This window comes from Gadus macrocephalus, chromosome 1 (genome assembly GCF_031168955.1).
Source record: "Gadus macrocephalus chromosome 1, ASM3116895v1".
In the NCBI taxonomy this organism is placed as follows: Eukaryota; Metazoa; Chordata; class Actinopteri; order Gadiformes; family Gadidae; genus Gadus; species Gadus macrocephalus.
In genome coordinates, this window is record NC_082382.1 from 6558243 (window position 1) to 6580224 (window position 21982).

At 53.1% G+C, this 21982-nt stretch overlaps 1 protein-coding gene across 5 annotated transcripts in view; it reads right to left on the reverse strand.

Annotated features, from left to right (window-relative positions):
• Positions 1–21982, reverse strand: part of flna (filamin A, alpha (actin binding protein 280)) — a 39339-nt gene that overhangs the window by 15075 nt on the left and 2282 nt on the right. For all 5 annotated transcript variants that reach the window (XM_060055343.1, XM_060055346.1, XM_060055344.1 and 2 more), the window contains exons 2-24: positions 19418–19896; positions 11578–11832; positions 10743–10840; positions 9847–9994; positions 9613–9731; positions 9378–9455; positions 9042–9204; positions 8673–8873; positions 6281–6418; positions 5444–5570; positions 5196–5332; positions 4522–4718; positions 4223–4336; positions 3894–4037; positions 3639–3762; positions 3037–3197; positions 2798–2888; positions 2402–2571; positions 2186–2303; positions 1951–2063; positions 1665–1814; positions 1231–1549; positions 548–721 (exon numbers count right to left, since the gene is read on the reverse strand). In XM_060055343.1, coding sequence (XP_059911326.1) covers positions 548–721; positions 1231–1549; positions 1665–1814; positions 1951–2063; positions 2186–2303; positions 2402–2571; positions 2798–2888; positions 3037–3197; positions 3639–3762; positions 3894–4037; positions 4223–4336; positions 4522–4718; positions 5196–5332; positions 5444–5570; positions 6281–6418; positions 8673–8873; positions 9042–9204; positions 9378–9455; positions 9613–9731; positions 9847–9994; positions 10743–10840; positions 11578–11832; positions 19418–19787 — 3709 coding nt within the window. In that variant the 5' untranslated portion in view covers positions 19788–19896. The remainder of the gene's footprint in view (positions 1–547; positions 722–1230; positions 1550–1664; positions 1815–1950; positions 2064–2185; positions 2304–2401; positions 2572–2797; positions 2889–3036; positions 3198–3638; positions 3763–3893; positions 4038–4222; positions 4337–4521; positions 4719–5195; positions 5333–5443; positions 5571–6280; positions 6419–8672; positions 8874–9041; positions 9205–9377; positions 9456–9612; positions 9732–9846; positions 9995–10742; positions 10841–11577; positions 11833–19417; positions 19897–21982) is intronic.

Below are 21982 nucleotides of genomic sequence, written 5' to 3' on the forward strand. Positions count from 1 at the left end.
GGGTCCTGGGGAACACAGTCACGTATTAAGCCTGCTCAGGGGCCCCTCTGGGTCCTGGGGAACACAGTCACGTATTAAGCCTGCTCAGGGGCCCCTCTGGGTCCTGGGGAACACAGTCACTGCATTAAGCCTGCTCAGGGGCCCCTCTGGGTCCTGGGGAACACAGTCACGTATTAAGCCTGCTCAGGGGCCCCTCTGGGTCCTGGGGAACACAGTCACGTATTAAGCCTGCTCAGGGGCCCCTCTGGGTCCTGGGGAACACAGTCACGTATTAAGCCTGCTCAGGGGCCCCTCTGGGTCCTGGGGAACACAGTCACGTATTAAGCCTGCTCAGGGGCCCCTCTGGGTCCTGGGGAACACAGTCACGTATTAAGCCTGCTCAGGGGCCTAAGCCTACTCAGGGGCCTAAGTCAGCTCAGGGGCCTAAGCCTACTCAGGGGCCCAAGTCAGCTCAGGGGCCTAAGTCAGCTCAGGGGCCTCTGAGCAGGTGGCAACTACTCTGAGGGGCTGTACTACTCTCCCTCCTCGTAGGGGGCGTACTACTCACCCTCCTCGTAGGGCGTGTACTCCACGCTGTAGGTCCCGTCTCCCAGGTCCCTGACCAGGGCGTCCGTCCGGCTGCCTGATGGGTTGCTGATCAGGGTCTTGATGTGGTCGCCGCCCTTCTGCGTGAGCGCACGGGCGTCCACCGTGAAGTCTGTGGTGGCCTCGCGGAACACGCCTAGACAGCAGAGCGGGGAGAGGTGTCAGGGGGGGGGGGGGGGGGAGGTATCGGGGGGTGGGGGGGAGGTGTCGAGGAGGGTGAGAACGCTTCAGAGCGGATGTGTGAGACCGTGTGAGATGTCAATTCTGCTGGCCACTGAAAACGAGCAAAAGGTTGGAGCAGAGCGTCAGGTAAACGCCAAGAAGGGTCAAACCTAGATTCATTCATCGTTATGAAAAAATGTGGAACCAGACCGTTAGCTAGGACAATGCTACCAAGAGATAGCGGACATCCTGGCTTCCTCCTAGCCAAGTGTGGAGGCGTCCCAGAGATAGACACCGCACCCACGAGCTTCTGCCCCTCCCCCTGTCAGTGCATGAACGGGGGTCACTGACTGAACTAAACCTAACCTAAAAGACACTACAGCTCTCCGGTTTGCCCGGGTTAGCAAGGCGTGAGGAGAATCACCGTTCACACCGCATGACGCACAGAACAGACCCGCCAGGACGACCCCGTTCCAACGGTACCTTTGCCCTCGACTCCGGGCCCGAAGACGCGCACGCCGCTGGCGTCCACGGCCGGCTCCACGTTGAGGCGTGCGGGGAAGTTGGGCACGTCCTGGCCCCCGTAGCGGATGGTCAGCGTGTAGGAGCCCGGGTAGAGCGGGATGTAGGTGATGGTGTAGGTCCCGTCCCCGTTGTCCTGGATGTGGACCTCCGCCTCGGTGCCGCTGTCGGAGATGATCTCGATGGTCAGCTCGGCAGGCCCGGCGTTGGTACAGTCCACCACGAACTCCCCCGTCTCCCCCACCTTGGCCCGCTCCAGGCCTGGGCCGGAACACCGCACCTGAGGGAGAGGCCGTCGTTAGAACCAGACCGCAAGACCACCAGGACGACGCAGGGGGTCCGGGGGGTTCAAGGACCGAAGGAGGGCCCCATGGAACCAGGGAGGAGGGGGGCACCTTGGACGGGTCTGTGGCCGGGTAGGCGGTGGGCTTGAAGGGGGAGCCGGGGATGGGAGCTCCGTCGTAGGTCAGCTCCACCTGGTACGGCCCCTGCTCCCGGGGGATGAACTTCACCTGGCTGGTCTCCGGGCTCAGGCCTGGCTCCACCTGCGGCACACATCAGACGGAACCACGGCTTTCACTCATCACCACACAGCCAACATTCACGGCTGTAATGCAAATCCTGAAAGACACAAGAATGATTTAGTGTTGGGCCGGGTGTGATCCGGGGACCAGTGCTCACCTTGCTGGCCACAGGCTTTCCTGCAGGCCCGGTCACCTTGGCGGCGACCTTGCCCTGGCCGCCGGCGCCCTTGGACTTCACCGTCACCTCCTGGTCCTTGCCCACGGTCATGTCTGAGAGATCACACAGGGGAGGGTCACACAGAGGTCAGAGAGACATGTGAAGCAGTGCTGGGCAGAGCTTCTCTGTGGTCAGCACACCCCACCCCACGCCCCCCTCTCACAGGATGACTCACTGTTGCCGAGGCCGGTGACCTGGATCTTGCTGAGGTCCAGCGAGGGCACCACGCCCACGCTGAAGGGGCTCTTGGGGATGTTGTCTCCTCCGTAGGTCACAGCCAGCCCTAGAGCACCCTGGGCGGGGGGGGGGGGGGGGGAGACCGTCGTTAGGTATAACACTGTCTGCAGGACGGGGGGGGGGGCGAGGTGTGTGTTTCGCTGTGTGCGCTTACCTGCTGCACAGGCGTGTACTTCACAGTGTGCGTGTTGTCGTGGTTGTTGATGATCTCAAAGTCCTTGACGGCCTCGGCTTTGGTCGGCCCGCTGAAGGCCACGTCCAGCTTGGCCTTGCCGGCGCCCTTGGTGTTGACCGTGAAGTGGGTCGGCTTGTTCAGATCCACACCTGACACACACACACACACACAAATACCATAGTTAGTGCAAAAATAGGCTGCGCCTCTTCTGTTGATATGCCCTCCGTCCTGCGGAGCTCGGGTTGATGTCCCAGTGAAGCCCGCAGCCTCTTGAACACGGGACCCTCACTGGCTCCGACTAATGAGGGTTGGTGGTCCTGAACCCCTGTGGTGGAGGAGAACAGTGGAGGAGAACAGGGGGGGGGGGGCTCTCACCACTGCGGCTGAGTCCGGGCCCCTCCGCCTTCACCTTGCTGGCGTCGTGGGACGGGTCCACCTTGATCCTGATGGGGGTCATCGGGATGGCCTGGGAACACAGGAACATGGGCCTGACCACCCGGAACACTATATAACGGACAACTACAACACATTGACCTGCGCATAGGACCCATTGTGTGTGATCACCACACACACACACACACACACGCACACGCACACACTCTTGCCCCACCCACCTGGTCGGCGAACAGCACCATGATGGTGTAGCTGCCGGCGCCGGGCGGTGTGTACTTGACGGTGAAGGTGTCGTTGTCGTTGCGGATGATGTCGAAGTCGATGTCCGCCTCGGCCGGGCCCACCACTCCGGGAGCACACTTGATCCCGATGCTGATGTCCCCTAGATTTAACACGACACCATGTTGGTCCAATCACTACCGTCCAACAGCTCTGTCCAATCAACAATAATGTGGAATACCTAGATGCGTTTTCCTACATTTACAACCAACCTGCATGCATGCAAACATAGTGGTAGGTCAATACACATAGACTATATACATTCTCCATGTGGTAAGGGGGCCAACCCAATGTCTGCAGTCTACATGCAGACTGAAACATACATGGAGACCATCTTCAATGACCATCTTCAATGACCTCTACATGTAAACTAGCGGTCAAACCCCATTCACTGTTTGTCATTGTGTACCGTTGAGCCGTCGGCTCAACGGTACACAATGACAAACATAATCAAATAATAATAATCAAACCCCACTCATCGAACTCGTCAAATAATCTTAGTAGACACTCTCATGGTCTCTTGGTCCACCCTAGAGAAGCCCACCTTGGCCGGCTTCAGCGCAGTCCACCGTGAAGTAGGTGGGCTCGAAGGCCTTGAGGCCGGTCTTGGCCACTCCCGGTCCAGACACCTTCACCTTGTTGGGGTGGCAGCCGGCGCCGATGGTCATCTGTCCCAACATGAACACAACGCAGCCCGGTTAAGAGAGGGAGGGGGGGGGGGGGGCCTCCGCAGGAAGGACGCCGTACGGTTCAACGCTGGACTGAGCCACTAAACAGTTCTGCGGTGCCGAGCGCTCACCCTGAAGGGGCTGTCCGGGATGTTGATCCCGCCCCAGGAGACCATCACCGTGTGCTTCAGGGCCTTGCGGGGGGTGTAGGTGCAGGCGTACGTCCCGTTGCCGTTGTCCTTCATCTGGACGTCCACGGGGGTCCCTTCCCCGTCCTGTGGGCGCCAGAGGAACAACAGATGGGTTTTAATTAGGGCTGTCAAGCGATTAAAATATTTAATCGCAATTAAAATATTTAATCGCGATTAATCGCATTATTTTTATTATATTTTTTAGATTTTATTGATTTATTGACCCCCCCCCCCCCCCCCCCCCCCCCCAACCCCAGACCCACTCGTACCTGAGCCACGATCTTCAGGGGCGCTTTGCCTCCCAGCTTGGCGTCGACGGTGAACTCTGTGGGTTTCCCCACAGCCAGCCCAGTGCTCTGCAGACCGGGACCGAAGGCCTTCACCTGCACGGCCACAAAATAAGGAACCACACACACTGACGAGGGCACCTCGGCAGGGTTCAGCGCTCTCGTAACCGCGCGCGTGTGGCAACGATTCCCCATCTGTTAAATGTTTGTGGGTGCATGCATGCGTGTTCACTCTCTACTAGTGAGGTGTGTGTGCGTGTTGGACGTGCCGGCGCTCGCACCTTGTCGGGGTAGAAGTCTTTCCCCGGCGGGTTGACGATTTCCGCCATGAAGGGCGAGTGCTGGATGTCCTCGCTGTTGCAGAGCACGTGCACGGCGTACTCGCCGGCCTCCGTGGGCCAGTAGCGCACGTCGCACGAGCCGTCGCCCTTGTCGTCACACTCGATCTTGGCCTGGGAGGGCCCCTCCACGGAGAAGCCTGGAGGACAGCGGGCCGTCAGACGGTCTGATGGGCGAACAGCTCCAACACAGCTAGCACAGCCTGCCCAGCACACCCGGCTAGCACAGCTAATCCAGCTAACCCAGCTAGCACAGCTTACCCAGCTAACCCAGCTAGAAAGGCTAACCCAGCTAAACTAACCCAGCTAAGCTAACCCAGCACACCCATTTTAGCTAACCCAGTTTAGCTAGCCCAGCTAGTTTGTAAATAGAGTAGAACCTCGACTCTCCAAACTTGTCAGCCGGTTCCCCCCCCCCCCCCCCCCCAACCTGTCCGTTATTCAATAGATGGTGGACAACATGCTTGGTCAGTGACAGGGCTCTTCCATCACTGTTTAAGGAGTAAAAGCACTAGCACTGATGACAAAGTGTGACGCTCATTTTAAACATTCTCCCAGAGGGGGCCCTCGTGGCCGCCCCCCCCCTCAGTGTGTGCGTGGGAAGGTGCGTCCCTCACCCAGCGTGCCCACGTTGTCGCCGACCGCCTCCACCACAAAGTCAGCCGACTTCCCGACCACGCCTCCGTCCAGCCCGGGGCCCCAGGCCCGCACCTTCTGCTGCCCCGCCTCCGCCCCGATCTTCACCTCGATGGGGCTGGGGAGAGCACACCGCGTCACTCAGAGCCACAGGGTCTGTCTGTCTGTCTGTAACAATGCTGGTCCCGGTTGGTTAACGGTCTGGTTAAGGGTCGCTACAGGCGTGTACCTGCGAGGGATGTGCTGTCCGCCCCAGGTGATGGTGATGCTGTAGGTCCCGGGGTTGGTGGGGTAGTAGTCAAAGCCATACACTCCGTCTCCCAGATCCTTCCTCTTGCACGGCTCCTCAAGACCCTCTGCAACACATTGACATGTTAACTCTGTGTCCAAACAAGGCATGTTAACTCCGTGTCCAAACAGACATGTTAACTCTGTGTCCAAACAAGGCATGTTAACTGTGTCCAAACAGACATGTTAACTCTGTGTCCAAACAAGACATGTTAACTCTGTGTCCAAACAGACATATTAAAACTTTTCCAAACAGACATGTTAACGCTGTGTCCAAAAAAAGCGTTTTGTAGAGCTAGTTCTTGGTGTAGTGGTGAACAATTGCAAGACATGTTAAGACACAAATCAACAACGGTAAATAAAAGCATCATTTAAATATCATCAGATTGGGTTCAGATTGTGAGAGGAGGGAGGGGACGATGGTGATGGAGAATACAGCGGGGAACAGAGCTCTGCTATTGGTTGGTACAGAGGGGAACAGAGCTCTGCTATTGGTTGATACAGCGGGGAACAGAGCTCTGCTATTGGTTGATACAGCGGGGAACAGAGCTCTGCTATTGGTTGATACAGCGGGGAACAGAGCTCTGCTATTGGTTGGTACAGCGGGGAACAGAGCTCTGCTATTGGTTGGTACAGCGGGGAACAGAGCTCTGCTATTGGTTGGTACAGAGGGGAACAGAGCTCTGCTATTGGTTGATACAGCGGGGCACAGAGCTCTGCTATTGGTTGGTACAGCGGGGAACAGAGCTCTGCCATTGGTTCGAGCGGCCTCACTCACTGGGGCCCTTGATGGTGACCTTGAGCTCCCCGGTGCCGGCTCCCTTGGTGTAGACCTTGAAGTCGGCCGTCTCCTTCACCCTGAGGCCCTTGGGCTGCAGCCCGCGGCCCTTGGCCCTGCACAGGCTAGGGTTACAGGCTGAAACAGGCGGAAACAGAGCGTTAGCCACAGAAGAGCGCGAGGCGTTGGCGGGCTGGCAAAACGGGTGACAATTCTGACTGCAAGATGTCAACCACATGTGACAGCTGTGGTTTCAGTGGAGAGGACAGGAATGAGGCGTGGGGGAACCGATACAGAAACACGACCCATCTGCAGCTCGGAAGAACTGAGCACTCAACAGCTCCTTTTAGACATTGAGTTATCGCTGCAGGAAGCAGTGTGACAACGCCTGATATTAATAATATGAAATTGGAAAAGCTGAGTCATTGGGCCCAACTCTGGACACCCCAATGCTCAGGATACTGAGAAGCGTTCCTTCATAGAATACAGTTTTCACAGTTAACTTACTTCATTGCTTAACCTAAATACAGTCAACACTGTATTGTAACTGGAGTCAACACTGTATTCTATATTCACCATATCGATATGTCTGCAGCGCATTACACACACATAAAACTAAATTTGACATTACCACCGTGCTGAAAATTTTGTATAAAAACTAAAACCAAATCACAGGAGTACTTTAATGTACTGCTAGTTAGGGCAAGTATTTCCATATGCAGCTTTAGGACTCAAAATAAGGAAACACAGCACTCGGGATGTTTGAGTCAGCCTCCTTGTTGGGGCAAGATGACAGACAACTGCAACCAAGGGAAGTTAGTCAGGTAGAGACATGACACACACACACACACACACACACACACACACACACACACACACACACACACACACACACACACACACACACACACACACACACACACACACACACACACACACACACACACACACACACACACACACACACACACAGAGAGACATAGTGGGTACCCAAGAGAGATCCCAGGAAACAGGAAATGACAGCAGAAGGAAGAGGCGGCTCCGGAGAGAGAGGAGATACCACCAGGCATCTATGGGGAGCAGGAGGTGGGGGGGGGGGGGGGGGGGGGGGGGGGGGGGTTGGCAGAGTAGAAGAGTAGAAGGCATAAAGAGCAGGCAAAGAATCCAGTTAAGGGAAAGGAAACAGAGGACACACAACCACTTACCACTTGAGACGCATGGGAGAAGTAAGTAAAGTTGTAAAATTATAATTCTTCTTTTTGATCAGTATAAAAAAAAGCAGGATTGTAAAAACAAAAATCAATCATGAACCAAAAACTGCAATTCAACTGCAGAAAAGACACCAAACAAATACGATACCAATAACATAACAATTACAAAGACTGGATCTGATTGGCACCAATTAGTGACCAGGAAAAATGGTGACCTGGCATTAGATTGAGTAAAACTTAATTTTTAATAGTCATCTACATTTCTCCAGAGGAGGTAGCATTTAATAGTGGGGTACTTTAAATTTCCATCTTTACTCTTTCGTTGTATTCCACAACCATCATGTCATTCCACATTCCTTCCTTCTCTCCCTGATACTAAACCCTCCTTTCATCCGCTTCCTGTTTGGAAACCATTAGGGCCAGACAAAATAAAGGGTTTATCTTCCTCTCGATAAAGTGAAACTGCTCTCAAAGCCCTAGCAGTAGTATTATGCCGCTTTTCCACCGCACATGTAGCTCGACTCGACACGACTCGACACGACACGACACGACACGACTCGACTCGACTCGACACGGTAGCAGCACGGGTCCTTTTCCACCGCAAATAGTACCTCCTGGACGTGGGCGGGGTCGGCTGCGCGAAAGGGCCGTGACGTATTTTTGTACGCGATGCAAACAACACCTACGCAACCCACACATGGACAGAACCCACATAACAACAATGGAGGACATCGATGCGATGGTATTCGTGTTCGTATTATTAGCTGGCATGTTGAAGAAGTGGAAGAAGTGGAACATGTTGGCTGCGGCGCTGCTATGGCTGTTACCAGCATGGTTGCCATGTCGCTCTCGTGACTTCGTCACACTCTCTGGCCAATCAGTGTCGGCCGTCTGCCGACGTCACCTTTTAGCATCGGCTCAGCTCGCTTGGAACCTAGAGCGAGGCGGGTACTAGAAAAAGCAGCCACTTCAGGTACCAGATACCATGGTACCGCGGTGGAAACGCAAAAAATGCGAGCTGAGTCGAGTCGAGTCGTGTCGAGCTGGTACCATGCAGTGGAAAAGCGGCATCAGTAGTAGTAGTCCGGTTCTTTCCTAGTATTCCCCACTCCTGGGACATGCCACCTTACTTCTGAACTCGCGCCCCCCCTCCCTCCCTACCTCCCCGTCTACTCCCTCACCTTCTCCCACGGTGACGGTGAAGGGGCTCTTGCTGATGGCCCCCCCGGCGAAGGTGACGTAGACGATGTGCTGGCCCTCCTGGGTGGGCTTGTAGGTGCAGCGGTAGCTGCTGTTGCCCTTGTCCTCGATGGTGCACTCCACCGTGTTCTTCTTCCCGGTGGGGTCCATGATCACCACCTCCACCTCCCCAACACCAGCGCCTGGAGGAGGAGGGGTGATGGAGCAACGCAAGGGTTGGACGGGAAAGGACCAGAGGAGAGAACGTTTTGGACAGATAATGCAATGAAATGCAGTTCTTCTGAATCGACATTGAATAAAAATTCAAGTTGCAACTACTGTGTTGCACCAGTCGGGCACATCACACCGACCTGCGGTGTAAACGTCAAAGTAGGTGGCCTTGTTTGCGATGTTGCCCGTCAGCTCCAGGCCAGGTCCCTGGGCGGTGGCCTTGGTGGAGTCTCCCTGGGCCATGCCCACCTCAACCTCAAAGGGGCTCTTGGAGATGTGCTGTCCTGCAAACAGCACCGTGACCTAGCGCAGCAGGGGGGATGAGTTACTGTCCAGAGAGCCAGAGCTCCCTGCCTGGTCAGCTTGGATACCAGGGAGAGTGGGCAAACACTCTGTGGGCAAACACTCTGTGGGCAAACACATCCTCAAAGGGGCTACCAATAGGACTGCATAACATAGGAACTCAAAAAAATTACCTTGTGCATTCCAGTGACTTTGGGAATGTAGAATACGGAGTAGGTGCGGTTCTTATCATTGTTGGCCGTCACTTTAGCCTGAAGGACAAACAAAAAAAAAAAAACTGATAACTGTTCAGGGAACCAGAAAAAACAAAAACTTTAATCTTCAGTGCGAGGTCCTGGTAGATGTGTTGGTGTACGGAGTTAAAAGAGAATGGAGAGTTTTGAGAGCGAGACAAAGCGAAAGCGATACCTCCTCTCTGTGTCCCGCGGGGTCCTCCACGTACACCAGCACCTCTCCCATCCCAGCGCTGATGGTTTCCACGGTGAACACCGCCTTCTTCATCACCACGTTGCCAGTGGGCTCCACGCCTGGCCGGGAGAGAGGTTGAACAAAGGGGTTAACGGCGTCCGTCCCCTCAGATCCCCCCCCTAGCTGTTGATGGGAGCACTGGCGGGTGGGGGTCCCGGGGTCACCAGTGGGTACCTGGTCCGTAGGCGCGCGCCTTCTTTGGGTTGAGCTTGGGTCTCAGGGGAGCGCCGGGCTTCAGCTTGGCTTTGGGGAACTGGGACAGGTAGGTCATGACCGAATGCTCGTCCACGTTGGGGTCAACGATCTCCTCTGGAGTGATCACCTAGGAGGCCGAGGAGAGGGGGACGGAAAGTAAGACGCATTGTGAATTACCATAGACGCGCGCACACACACACACACACACACACACACACACACACACACACACACACTGTTCTGCAGGAGCTACTTCCTGATAGTGTCTGGTTGGTGCCATGGCAACTATTGCACACATCTACAACAGAGGGGCATGCTTTTCAAAAAGAACCAGACCACAACCCAAACCAAACCCCCGAATCAATGACGATACCTGGGACACTTATGACGGCTACAACCGCATATCATTCCAAATCAGACAAGAGTCGCACGCACAGTGAGACACACACACCCTCGTTTACAACCACTTCCACTGGGGGACGTTTCAGCAGACTGAAAGCAAGAATGTCAGTGACCACAGACAGACTGCTGGCACGCCATCAGCCATGCCAGCATCCTGCCAACCGTGCCAACACAACACACGCACAGAGAAAAGGCCCCAACTCAACTATGCAGTTGATGAATACATGGCCACCCACTCTAAAGCTATGTCGACGGTTGGAATTTACTTTACGGCATAACACACAAAAGAGTGAATGCAGTGGTTTAACCGAGACAGCACGCTTGCCGTGGAATGCATTTATCTACACCACACCCCCTTCCTAATCTGGTGAACTCAAGTCATCATCAAAACAGGTCCGTTGTTAGGAACATGTGGAAGGGTCCATCAGTGGCAGCGCTCCTCAGTGGGGGGGGGGGCTCAGAGGGCTCTTTACCTGGGGGATCCCCAGCCAGTCATCCGCCTGCTGCATGGCCTCCCGGGCGTTGTCCACCGGCTTGCTCTGGTCCCACTGGTCCCAGTCAGGGCAGAGACCTGAGGGGAATCGAGTGGTTTAACGTGGACGCAAACAGAAATCCAAGACGACCAGCTCAATAATGTTCAGTGGTGCTGGTGAACCCTCTTCATTTCATCATCTCATCATCACCAGGTAAATCAAGTGGGGCGGAATCTGGGGGCACCTTGACCCCCAATCAGGGACTGGATAATGCATCCAAAAAGCAGATTGAATTTCAGAATAGTTTTGATAGCCGAATGAGATCCCCTCGTCTTTATTCTACAAACGAGTCTAAATTCTAAATGTTCTAATCGACTCCAAATGCCATAGGTGGAGCAGTTGTAAGGCAGGTCAATTATAACGGAATTCACAGATGGACGTTTCCTTATCTCTCTGGCTGGCGGAGAGGTATGCCAGACCTCCGAGTGTGTACACAGAGTCCTCCTCACCCCCACCTCCCCTCCCGACAGTCTTCTTCAAAGGACTCTCCTTCGCTCCGCTCATCTCCTTCACCCTGTTCCTCTTGCCCACTCAGCGTCTGTGAAGCCTCCGTCGACCCCTCACAAGTACACCTGTCGCCCCCCCTCTACCTCTATTCAACGGGCACAGATCCACATAAACCCCTCCATCATCACAGAGGCATCTCCCCATATGGCTCCAACGGGTCGTATTCTGCACTGCGTGTTTTCAACCTGGTTGTGGTTGGGTAGACCCCCCTAAAAGGAGGCTCTACCTCCCAATGAGGCCTGGTTGGGTCCACCACGGCGACCCTTACCTGGAGCGCAGCTGTCGACCAGTGCCCCCAGTGCCCGGCCGCTCTGCCAGTCCTTGCTGAAGTTGGTGATGGGCAGCTCGGGCAGCTTGTTCTGGATCCAGCCCAGCAGGCGCTGCTTGGGGGTCTTCTGGCGGCCGGAGTCGTCCGCCTCCTCCTCCTCGTCCCACATGGGCATGGAGATGGAGTAGTGGAGGATCAGGGTCCAGATCAGACCCAGGATCAGCTTCAGGTTCCCATCCACGATGGCTTTAGAATCTGGAGGTCAGGGCACGAGGACACACCGTTAGGAAGGGGAGGGGCCACATCTGCTACCGTCACTTCTTAATGCACTGTTATACAGGCCAGGATATTAGACATGTTTTTGTTTATTATTGACACACACACACACACACACACACACACACACACACACACACACACACACACACACACACACACACACACACACACACACACACACACACACACACACACACACACACACACACACACACACACACACACCGGATGAATCATGTAAGAATAGAGAGGACCAGAAGACTTCCCCAAATCCCGTCACACCCACAGAGGAAAAGTCGGTGCAACAGCCGGAAATAAAAGGGCTGGGCATCCTTGGGTCAAGTTGAGTGATGGTTTCGTAAAATATGGTTTTGTAAGCTTCACCCATTCGGGTGAATCTTACAAACCCATATTTCATCAGCATTAATGGGTTTCAAAAAAACAGCGGCAGTGACCCAACTCATCATTGACCTCTTCAACCTCCTCTTCCTCATTGCTATGTTAAAACTGATTTGAACAAAGCACCATGCAGCCCAAGGTAGCATAACCGACTTCACAACAACTGAATATGATGCCCGCAGGGCTGGGCCACGGCAGGAGTCATTTCATCATGCTTCACAGAGGTTCGGTGTTAAGACAGAACATCGTGCACAGATGCAAAGAGAGGGGAAAGTGAAGCAACACAATGGCTTGCCTAGACATGAGAAACCATCACACACACACAAACACACAGCATGGGTGATTGCACACGCCAAGCCCTTTGGGGATGGGTGGGGTATGTGTGAAAGTGTTACATACGGGGTCTTCCTCTTTCAGATAAGGTGGTTAGGGGTGAGTCAACAGAGAAACCATGGGTGGACCTGTTAACCACGTGTTGAAACCTGGTGCAACCATCTCAAGAATGTCCCCCCCCCCCCCCCCCCCCCCCCACACACACACACACACACACACACACACACACACACACACACACAGTCCTTGATCAGTTCTGACCTCCACAGTGATGACAGCAGAGTAGGTGAAGAAAGACATTCCAGAAGAAGGCCGGAGCTATGGTGACCATGGAGGGGTCAGAGGTGTGAAGTAGACCAGTGGACCAGTGTGCTGGACTCAAACAACCAGCCTGAGATGCTGGAGGAATACCCGACCACTGGAGGAACAGAAACCTCCCGGCAATCAGGACCTCATCCATCAGAAGAAGGCCTGCGATGGCAGTGGAACCTCTGAGATTGAGGCCACTGGGGCCACAACATGATGCCAGTGGGCCACTGAGAGCCACTCAATCCAGCTGAGGATGACCGACATGGTGGCTGGTCGAGGGCGGGCAGGGAGAGACTCGGGACATGGCAATTTTTCATATTTTGCTAATCTTAAAAAGGTACAGGACCCTTAGGCTTCTCCCCATAGAGTGGTCACTGCATCGTGCTCCACAGGGTGATCAAGTGAAGGGTCAGGGAAATGCCATGTTTGCATGGCGCCTGTCACTACGGGAACTCTGACTGACTGGGCTGAATCTCTATAGCAACAGAGTGGCTCCCTTTGTCAGCCTGAGAAGAGGAGGGGAGAGGTGGGGAGAGGAGGGCTGGCGATGCAACCAGAGAGCAGAGGAGAGATAGATAAATATTGCCCAAACGCAGCATACTGGCAGACTGATTAAAGATCGTTCCTGCAGGTCAATACCTGTGGAAGGCTTCAGGCATGTGCTAAGGGGGCGTGAAATCCAGCGTCACATAAATCTGCAGGCATTTCCAAACACAAACACATGATTGCATCAACAGCCCTCAGCCAACCGCGGTCTCAACAGATCGGAGGGCAGACATGTTATCTAAACGAATGGCTGCTTTCTACTCCTTCATTCCTGCTCCGTTAAAGCTTTATAAAGGCCTGGGCCAGGCTCCGTCCTACGTCCAGGTGCTGGTCTGCATCGGTTGAGCAGTGATCGGCAATGGGCCATCTGCTTTGACCCGAGGATAAGGACATCCGCGTCTGCATTCTTCATGGAGCTCCACTGTCCCGCGGGCGTGGCGCTGCCGACTATGGTCCAGCAGTGCCAGCTGCCCCGGCCCCTTCTCCTCCACAGGACACAACCCGCTTCGGTCAGGAGCCGGTCGAGGACAGCGGCTGATGGGAGCAGGCCTCCACGGGGGAACTCACTACGGCAGGCCCTGGGGGAATGTCTCAACGCGCTCTCACTCTTTCCTCTTTTTGTTTGGCGTGTGTGTGTGTACACATGTTTCCGTCTGATCCCCGTCTCATGTACAAGCACAGAAAGGAAAGGCACTAAACACGCTAGGAATCCGTCAGCATTCCCAGCAGACCACAGTTCGGCCCGTCCTGCAGAGACCTTATACGGACACAGACGGACGCATTCCCCCTCTGCTGACTCACAACCACCACCACCCCCAGGGGGTGTGTGTGTGTGTGTCTGTGTGTGTGTGTGTGTCTTTGTGTCTGTGTGTCTCAGTTTGTCTGCGTGCGTGTGTGTCTGTTTGTGTGCCTCTGTGAGTCTGTGTGTGTCAGTAGTATGTCTGTGTCAGTATGTCTGTGTGTGTGTGTGTGTGTGTGTGTGTGTGTGTGTGTGTGTGTGTGTGTGTCTGTTTGTGTGTGTCAGTATGTCTGTGTGCGTCAGTACGTCTGTAGGTAAGGCCGGCTGCTGTTGTGCGCTGTCCAGCATCTAGTTGTGGAATGCGGGGTCCATGAGTTAGTGCGTGCACGCCTATGGGATTTTGTATTTCTACTCCTAAACCGCCATGACTCATCCCATTAGCTTGCTGCCGACCTCCATGACATCATCCTCATTCATGACCCCCGGCGCTGGGAGGGGGGAGACGGGGAGAGGGGGTCATAACGTAGCCCCCCCCGCTGCCCGACTCCTCTACCCGTCACAGAGACTCATGGAGGACCAGACCCTGCAGGACTCCTTCCCCCACATCCCCCCATGCACCTTTCTGATTGGACTTGGGGAAAATGGCCTCAAATTACCCAGAACATTCCAGGCGTTGTGTGTATATGTGTGAGTGTGACACATTTTAATTTTGCCTGGTTCATCATGCACCAAACGATGTGTTAGATGAGTTAGGTGAACCCACACACACACACACAGAAGTAGGAGGGCGGTTAGCTCTCCGGCTAAGGGAGCATTCTGAGAAAATGTCAAACATTCCATACAAGCCTTATCACACACACACACACACACACACACACACACACACACACACACACACACACACACACACACACACACACACACACACACACACACACACACACACACACACACACACACACACACACACACACACACACACACACACTTGAAATAAATTACATCACAGAAAAAACTTCTATGCAAAACCCTAAGGCCCGGAAAGTACTGTTTGACTTGAGACTGTGCCAAAGTATTGTGGGAAAAAATAAAGATAAACACACAAATACAGGCTAAAAAGAACATCTCTTAAACGTCAACTTGAGATCAAGACACAATGTAATACAACGCTTCCCTCGATCTCACTCCCCCTCTGCCTCTCTCTCCCCCTCTGCCTCTCTCTCTCGCCCTCCGTCTCTCTCCCCCTCTCCCCCTCAGAAACAGGGCAACACCAGCACTACTTTGCATTCTCTTGTTCCCCTTGTAGAGCTCCTTCTCCCTCCTCCCACCTTCATGCATGTCCTCACTCTCTCTCTCTCCCTTTCTCGTTTGCTAACTCCCTCCCCTCCCTCCCTCCCTCCTGGAAAAGTTCCTCCAGGTTTTTTGGCCTTAAAAGGGCAGAAACAAACTGGATGCTGGCAGTCCACCCCCGGCGGGCTCTGGTTACAGCGAGGGGGAGGAGGGAGAACGCAGCGAGGACAAGACATGGAAGCAGGAGGAAGGCGAAGACCAACCCAGGGGTTGGAGGGGGAAGAAAAAAAAGGGGCTGAAAAAAGTGCTGTGTGGGACATTTCTGAAGCCCAACACAGAGGCTGTTTGAGGAACAGAAAGACGCACAAATATTATCTTAAAAAGGGACAGAACGGGCTGAAACACAAAACAGGGAGAAAGAAAATTAAAGGAAATGTTGGAACCAGGGAGAAAGGGGGGGGGGGGGTGGGAGCAAGTTAGATAAGTGGCCGAGGAGGTGAAGGGAGGACACAGAGCAGTGGTGAGTGGGAAGCTTTCATCACCTGGCCTTGATAAAGACTTTGGTGTTTCTCCACAAGCATCTTGAAACTAGGAGGGCATCTTGGGAGACCAAAATTATCTCCCTCTGGCGATTTACACTCTTTGGCCAGTTCCAAATGATTACAGAGAAAGGTAAATGTGTGCTCCAGACCAGTAGCTTGCAGGGAATCCTTGTTTGTAAGGAAGAAGTCCTCTACGTTAAGGACGCTGATGAAGAAGTCCTCTACCATGAGGACACATTGATGAACAAGTCCTCTACCATGACATGAGGACATTGATGAAGAAGTCCTCTACGTTAAGGACGCTGATGAAGAAGTCCTCTACGATGAGGAGATCACAAAGACAGACGCAGAATTTCTGGTCTCTTCATCATCCGCTCGTGCGCCCGACTTGTTGGAAATGGAGGCTGTCCTCCAGTTCCCCGTTAGTCCGTACAGGAAGCCGTATTAATGATAATGAGCTGCCCGGGAGTGATTCACTATGACCCAATCTATTGGATCAATTCTGAATGGTTTCTCTCACTGAAAGACTTCAGAGCACTAAGACCACTGGATACTAATGAACATTATATACTGTTGAAATAAATACATAGACACACAAAACTAACCTATGGATATGCAAAATGGTTCCGACACAACCACAGTCGCAAAGAAACGGATGCTTTCATCACCCTCTTTTTACTCTTGTGTTCCTTGAGACTGATGACAATAAAATCACAGGTACTAGAGGTGAGGTATCAGAGGCGGAGTCGTTCCCACGACCACGACCTCCCACCAAGGCTGCTCTCCCCTTGCTCCAGGGCGGCCCCGAGTGGCCTCACGGCGGGCCCTCGGTACAGCACCTGGGCCCTCCCTGGTTCCAACCCCTGGACTGTCAAGAACGAGGGTCCAGCTACAACGGTAGTACAGCCGCTACGGTCGGCGGTCATCTCCTCTCTGTTTGCACAGGGCTGAACGCTGCCTCAGTGGAAGGCTGGTGTCACAGCGGGCTGTTAACCCACTTCACAGGAGGGCCCGCCGACATGAGGCTGATAAGAAACGCTGATCTCTACAAAGAGCGCATGTCTCAATGATTAAGCTGTCTGCACGGTCAAAGCTCCTTAACGAATGGTGTGGTTGAAGTGGCGCGACTTCAGTCCATGTCAACACACACGGGACAAAGCCCGACGAGGGTTAGAGAGAAGCTCCCCGAAGACTGCAGGTTAAGAGATGGGACTTGTCTGAACAAGGGAGTGATGAGCAGAGTGGAACACACACACACACACACACACACACACACACACACACACACACACACACACACACACACACACACACACACACACACACACACACACACACACACACACACACACACACACACACACACACACACACACACACACACACCATCTAAAATTATAGCCTAAAGGGATGACACCTCATCAATTAATGTATGCTTCTATACTGTTCATCTTCTGCATCCTTTGATCCAGCCCATGGGAGGTTAGTCTGTTCGAGCAGACTTTAGGAGTCCAAGTCAAGTGGCACGGTCTTCACTACTGATGGCTGGATGACATCCAGCGGGCCGGGACACGGCAGAGCCCATAAGAGACTTGATCAACACACGGATGGATAGGACAGTGGGATGACTGTTCAGAGACACGACCACACTCTACATCTCAATGGATGATGGAGTGAGAGAAAAAGACAATAGACCGTTTGAGATTAGACACTGAAAACACCAATTAAGTAAGTAAGTAGGATCTGACTGTTTACAACACAGCTCCTTGTTTAAGCAGGACCTAATGAGCCGGTGGGGGGGTGTGAGGGGACGTTGGGGACAGGGCGCTGGGCGTGTGAGGGGACGTTGGGGACAGGGAGCTGGGCGTGTGAGGGGACGTTGGGGACAGGGAGCTGGGCGTGTGAGGGGACGTTGGGGACAGGGCGCTGGGCGTGTGAGGGGACGTTGGGGACAGGGAGCTGGGCGTGTGAGGGGACGTTGGGGACAGGGCGCAGGGCGTGTGAGGGGACGTTGGGGACAGGGCGCTGGGCGTGCCTGGGCGTGTGAGGTGGTGCAGAAAGAAGGAAGTCGAGCGCTAGCGGGCCGACCCTCTCCGGATGCCATGAGTCAGGAGTGAGCAGCACGTGTGACTCAGCGCTGGACCGACGGACCCAGACAGACAGACAGACGGACGGACGTGTGTGCTGGAGCGGCCTGCAATGTGGCACCTCGGGGCCCCCAACGTTACAAGGCTGGGCCAGCAGGAACAATAAAGAAGTAAATAGAGCCTATTGGTTATTATTTCCCCCATGTTTGGCTGTAACCTGATAGGAGTCTACTCTGGACCCTCAGCCAGGGCAGTAGGCTGACCCTGGCCAGCCCGTCATCAGCAGGCCTTCTGCCCATGGAATGCTGCAGCAGATTACATCTAACCACAGCCCTGCCCTCTTCCTCTGCTGGCTGGGAAGAGGGCGGCTCGGCCCTTTGAGCTCGTAGGGTTTAGGGAGAGCAGGAGACATGCCCCCAGGGTACTAGGAGTCCTACTCATAGATGGACATGATCTGTTAATCAGTCCAAGTGCAGCAATCATTCACAAATTCTGTTGGTGGTCTCGCCAGGCCGGGAATGGGTTCAAATGAATATAGTCAGCTCACACTCTACAGTTTAGCTTGGATCCTTAATTTTATGTTCTCCCATCATGCGCATTACTCATGCATTAATTTTAAGCCATTAAATATCTCATGCAGTGGATAGTGAGCAAACTGCAAAACATGAGCGAAAACAATAGGCCTGTGTGTGCTACTCCAGCTTTTCGCTTTGCCTCGCCCACTAGGCCGTAACTACATCCTGGAAGAATGCGTTCGGCTAGGCCCGGTCCGGCCCATCCAACCACCGGCATGCGGCAGGAAGCAGCGGAGCCAGAGAAGGCTACACCCGGGAAGAGCCCTGCTCAGGATGGACCCCGCTCTGGACGATCCCGGCTCAGCTACTGACAAGACGCTGCGCCCAAACTACCAAGTAGCCTTTCAGTAAGACTTTGGTTTGTGTTATACATTATAGCTTTCTGAGGAGGTTAAAGAAGTGGTCGCAGTTCTTGAGGTCTCGGCTGGCTCAACCCGTGGAGGCGTCGCCACTATCAGCTCAAATCAAAACCTTTTGCAGGCTGAATCGATCTGATTTCACCTGGGTGTCTGTGGGCTGTGCAGACGACAGCTGTTCGGTTAGTCAGGAGGACCTGTCCCTTTAAAGTCTTTGATCACATTACAACATGCACAGCGTGGGACAACACCAACACAACGGACACCGGGAAGGAGGACCAGACCAGGCCGGAGGGTGTGGGGGTTTGAATGGACCGATCCGACCACTGTACCGGATCATGGCAAACAAGGTTCAACTCTGCCCAACTAGGCGTTCGTCACTTACCTATGGAGACCAACTTGATATTCTCTTTGTCCAGGAACTCCAAAGCCACCGAGACGTTCTCCAGCTGCATCTGACGGAAGGTCGGCCTCTGGTTGTACTTTCTGAACATCTTCTTCTGGGACAGGACCTCCAGGAGACTGATGAGCCGCAGTCCGTCTCCCAGGTCCGTCTGGAGGTTGGCGAGCCGCTTGTTTGCGCATTTCAGGTGCTCGTTACACCAGCGGGTGAAGGTGTTCTGCTGGATCTTCTTCCAGGGAGCGTCCTCGGCCAGGTCTTTCTCCGTGGCGGGCATTTCTGCGTCCTTGTCGGGGGAGAGAGCGTTGGGAGCGGGCGCGGCGCTCTGGTGGAGGCGGGGGTGGGAGCCACTCATTTTTATGCTCTCGGGTGTCTCTCCGTTCACTGGCTGGGTTAAGGGTGGAGTCTGTTCAACTCAGGACCGCTCCCTCTCTAAGCGCTTGCTTTCTCCCGTTGTAGTTTGTCTGTGAGATAGAAATGAGAAATAACAAAGATCATCAGTACAGATAAACCGGAGATATGGGATTTCGCAAGGAAAGTCCATGAAATGGTCATCAGTCTCAAAGCATGTGTGCTAAGAAGTGGGAGGGGATGCCATTTGTATTGGTAGAGAGTAGGAAACTCTCTCACACACACACACACACACACACACACACACACACACACACACACACACACAAGTCGAAGAGGACTTAAATAGCAGCACAGTGGTCATCACTCTGGCCACTAAGCATTTGTATTTTCCATCCTTGGTCCTACTATACTACCTGAACTTTCCTCCAGGATCCACACATTTTAACATCTTATCGCTCCCCAGGTTCCCCATAAAGACTTCCAGAAGCCCCAAACCCCCTGTCAAACAAACTCGCTAGTCTTCTTTCTAAAGCAGCGACCCAGGGGGAGGTCTGATGCGAGGCCAATCTGGGGGGCCCTCTACATGGAGGGTCTGGGGGGTCTGGGGGGTCTGGGGGGTCCCCACCACCCTGGGTACAACATGTGGCCGACATGAGCGCACACACAGGGTCCTGTACTGTTGCCATGGCAGCGAGTAGTAGCTAAATATTCACGCGTAATTCCCCCCCATACCCATAATGCTGAGGCACACACACACACACACACACACACACACACACACACACACACACACACACACACACACACACACACACACACACAAAAACCCTCTGTCCTGGACTTTAGGCTGCCCTATGGCACTGGGTAAGAACACACACACCAAGGTTGTGTCCACAGTGTAGATGTGTGATATATTGTCATGTTTGTGGGAGATAAGTCCAAGGTTTGTGGTTTTCAGTAGAACCTTAATGTCTTCAACTGTATGGTGGGACCGCTGCTTACATGTGTGACATTGTGGAGGACAATGTGTTCTAAAACCAGAACACTTTCTGATTTCTGAACACCCAGCATGCATGTCTCGAAACAAACGTTCACAGCATTGTGTATCTAAACCTTCACAGTATTGTGTCTCTAAACCTTCACAGTATGGTGTCTCTAAACCTTCACAGTATTGTGTCTCTAAACCTTCACAGTATTGTGTCTCTAAACCTTCACAGTATGGTGTCTCTAAACCTTCACAGTATTGTGTCTCTAAACCTTCACAGTATTGTGTCTCTAAACCTTTACAGTATTGTGTCTCTAAACCTTTACAGTATGGTGTCTCTAAACCTTCACAGTATGGTGTCTCTAAACCTTCACAGTATTGTGTCTCTAAACCTTCACAGTATTGTGTCTCTAAACCTTTACAGTATTGTGTCTCTAAACCTTTACAGTATTGTGTCTCTAAACCTTCACAGTATTGTGTCTCTAAACCTTCACAGTATGGTGTCTCTAAACCTTCACAGTATGGTGTCTCTAAACCTTCACAGTATGGTGTCTCTAAACCTTCACAGTATGGTGTCTCTAAACCTTCACAGTATTGTGTCTCTAAACCTTCACAGTATGGTGTCTCTAAACCTTCACAGTATTGTGTCTCTAAAACTTCACAGTATTGGGTATCCAAACAAACCTTCACAGTATTGTGTCTCTAAACCTTCACAGTATTGGGTATCCAAACAAACCTTCACAGTATTGTGTCTTTATACCTTCACAGTTTTGTGTCTCTAAACAAACATTCACAGTATTGTGCATCTCTCCCCAAGACAAGTCCATAATAATTGTGTCCTTGTTTTGTTTTGTTCACTGAAGTCCACCGTAGATAATGAATAAGGGGACCTTTATTTTGTCCTTGTGTGTTGGTGCCTATTGTGTTGGATTGGGCTACTGTTTTGTATGAACTATGTGTTTGCACTAGTGTTTAAGGGATTGAGGGCTGCTACTGTGATGGGAGCCAAAGTTTGACCAGATTTGTTCCCCAAATTAGGATGGACTTCCAGTCGTTTTGATCATTTGATTTTTGAACTACATTCTTGAGGAAAGGCAGCATTCTGAGTGCGTGACTAAATATGGCCAAATAGTGCAAGTGTGACCAGCAACCATTTTAGAAGGTGTGTGTGTGTGTGTGTGTGTGTGTGTGTGTGTGTGTGTGTGTGTGTG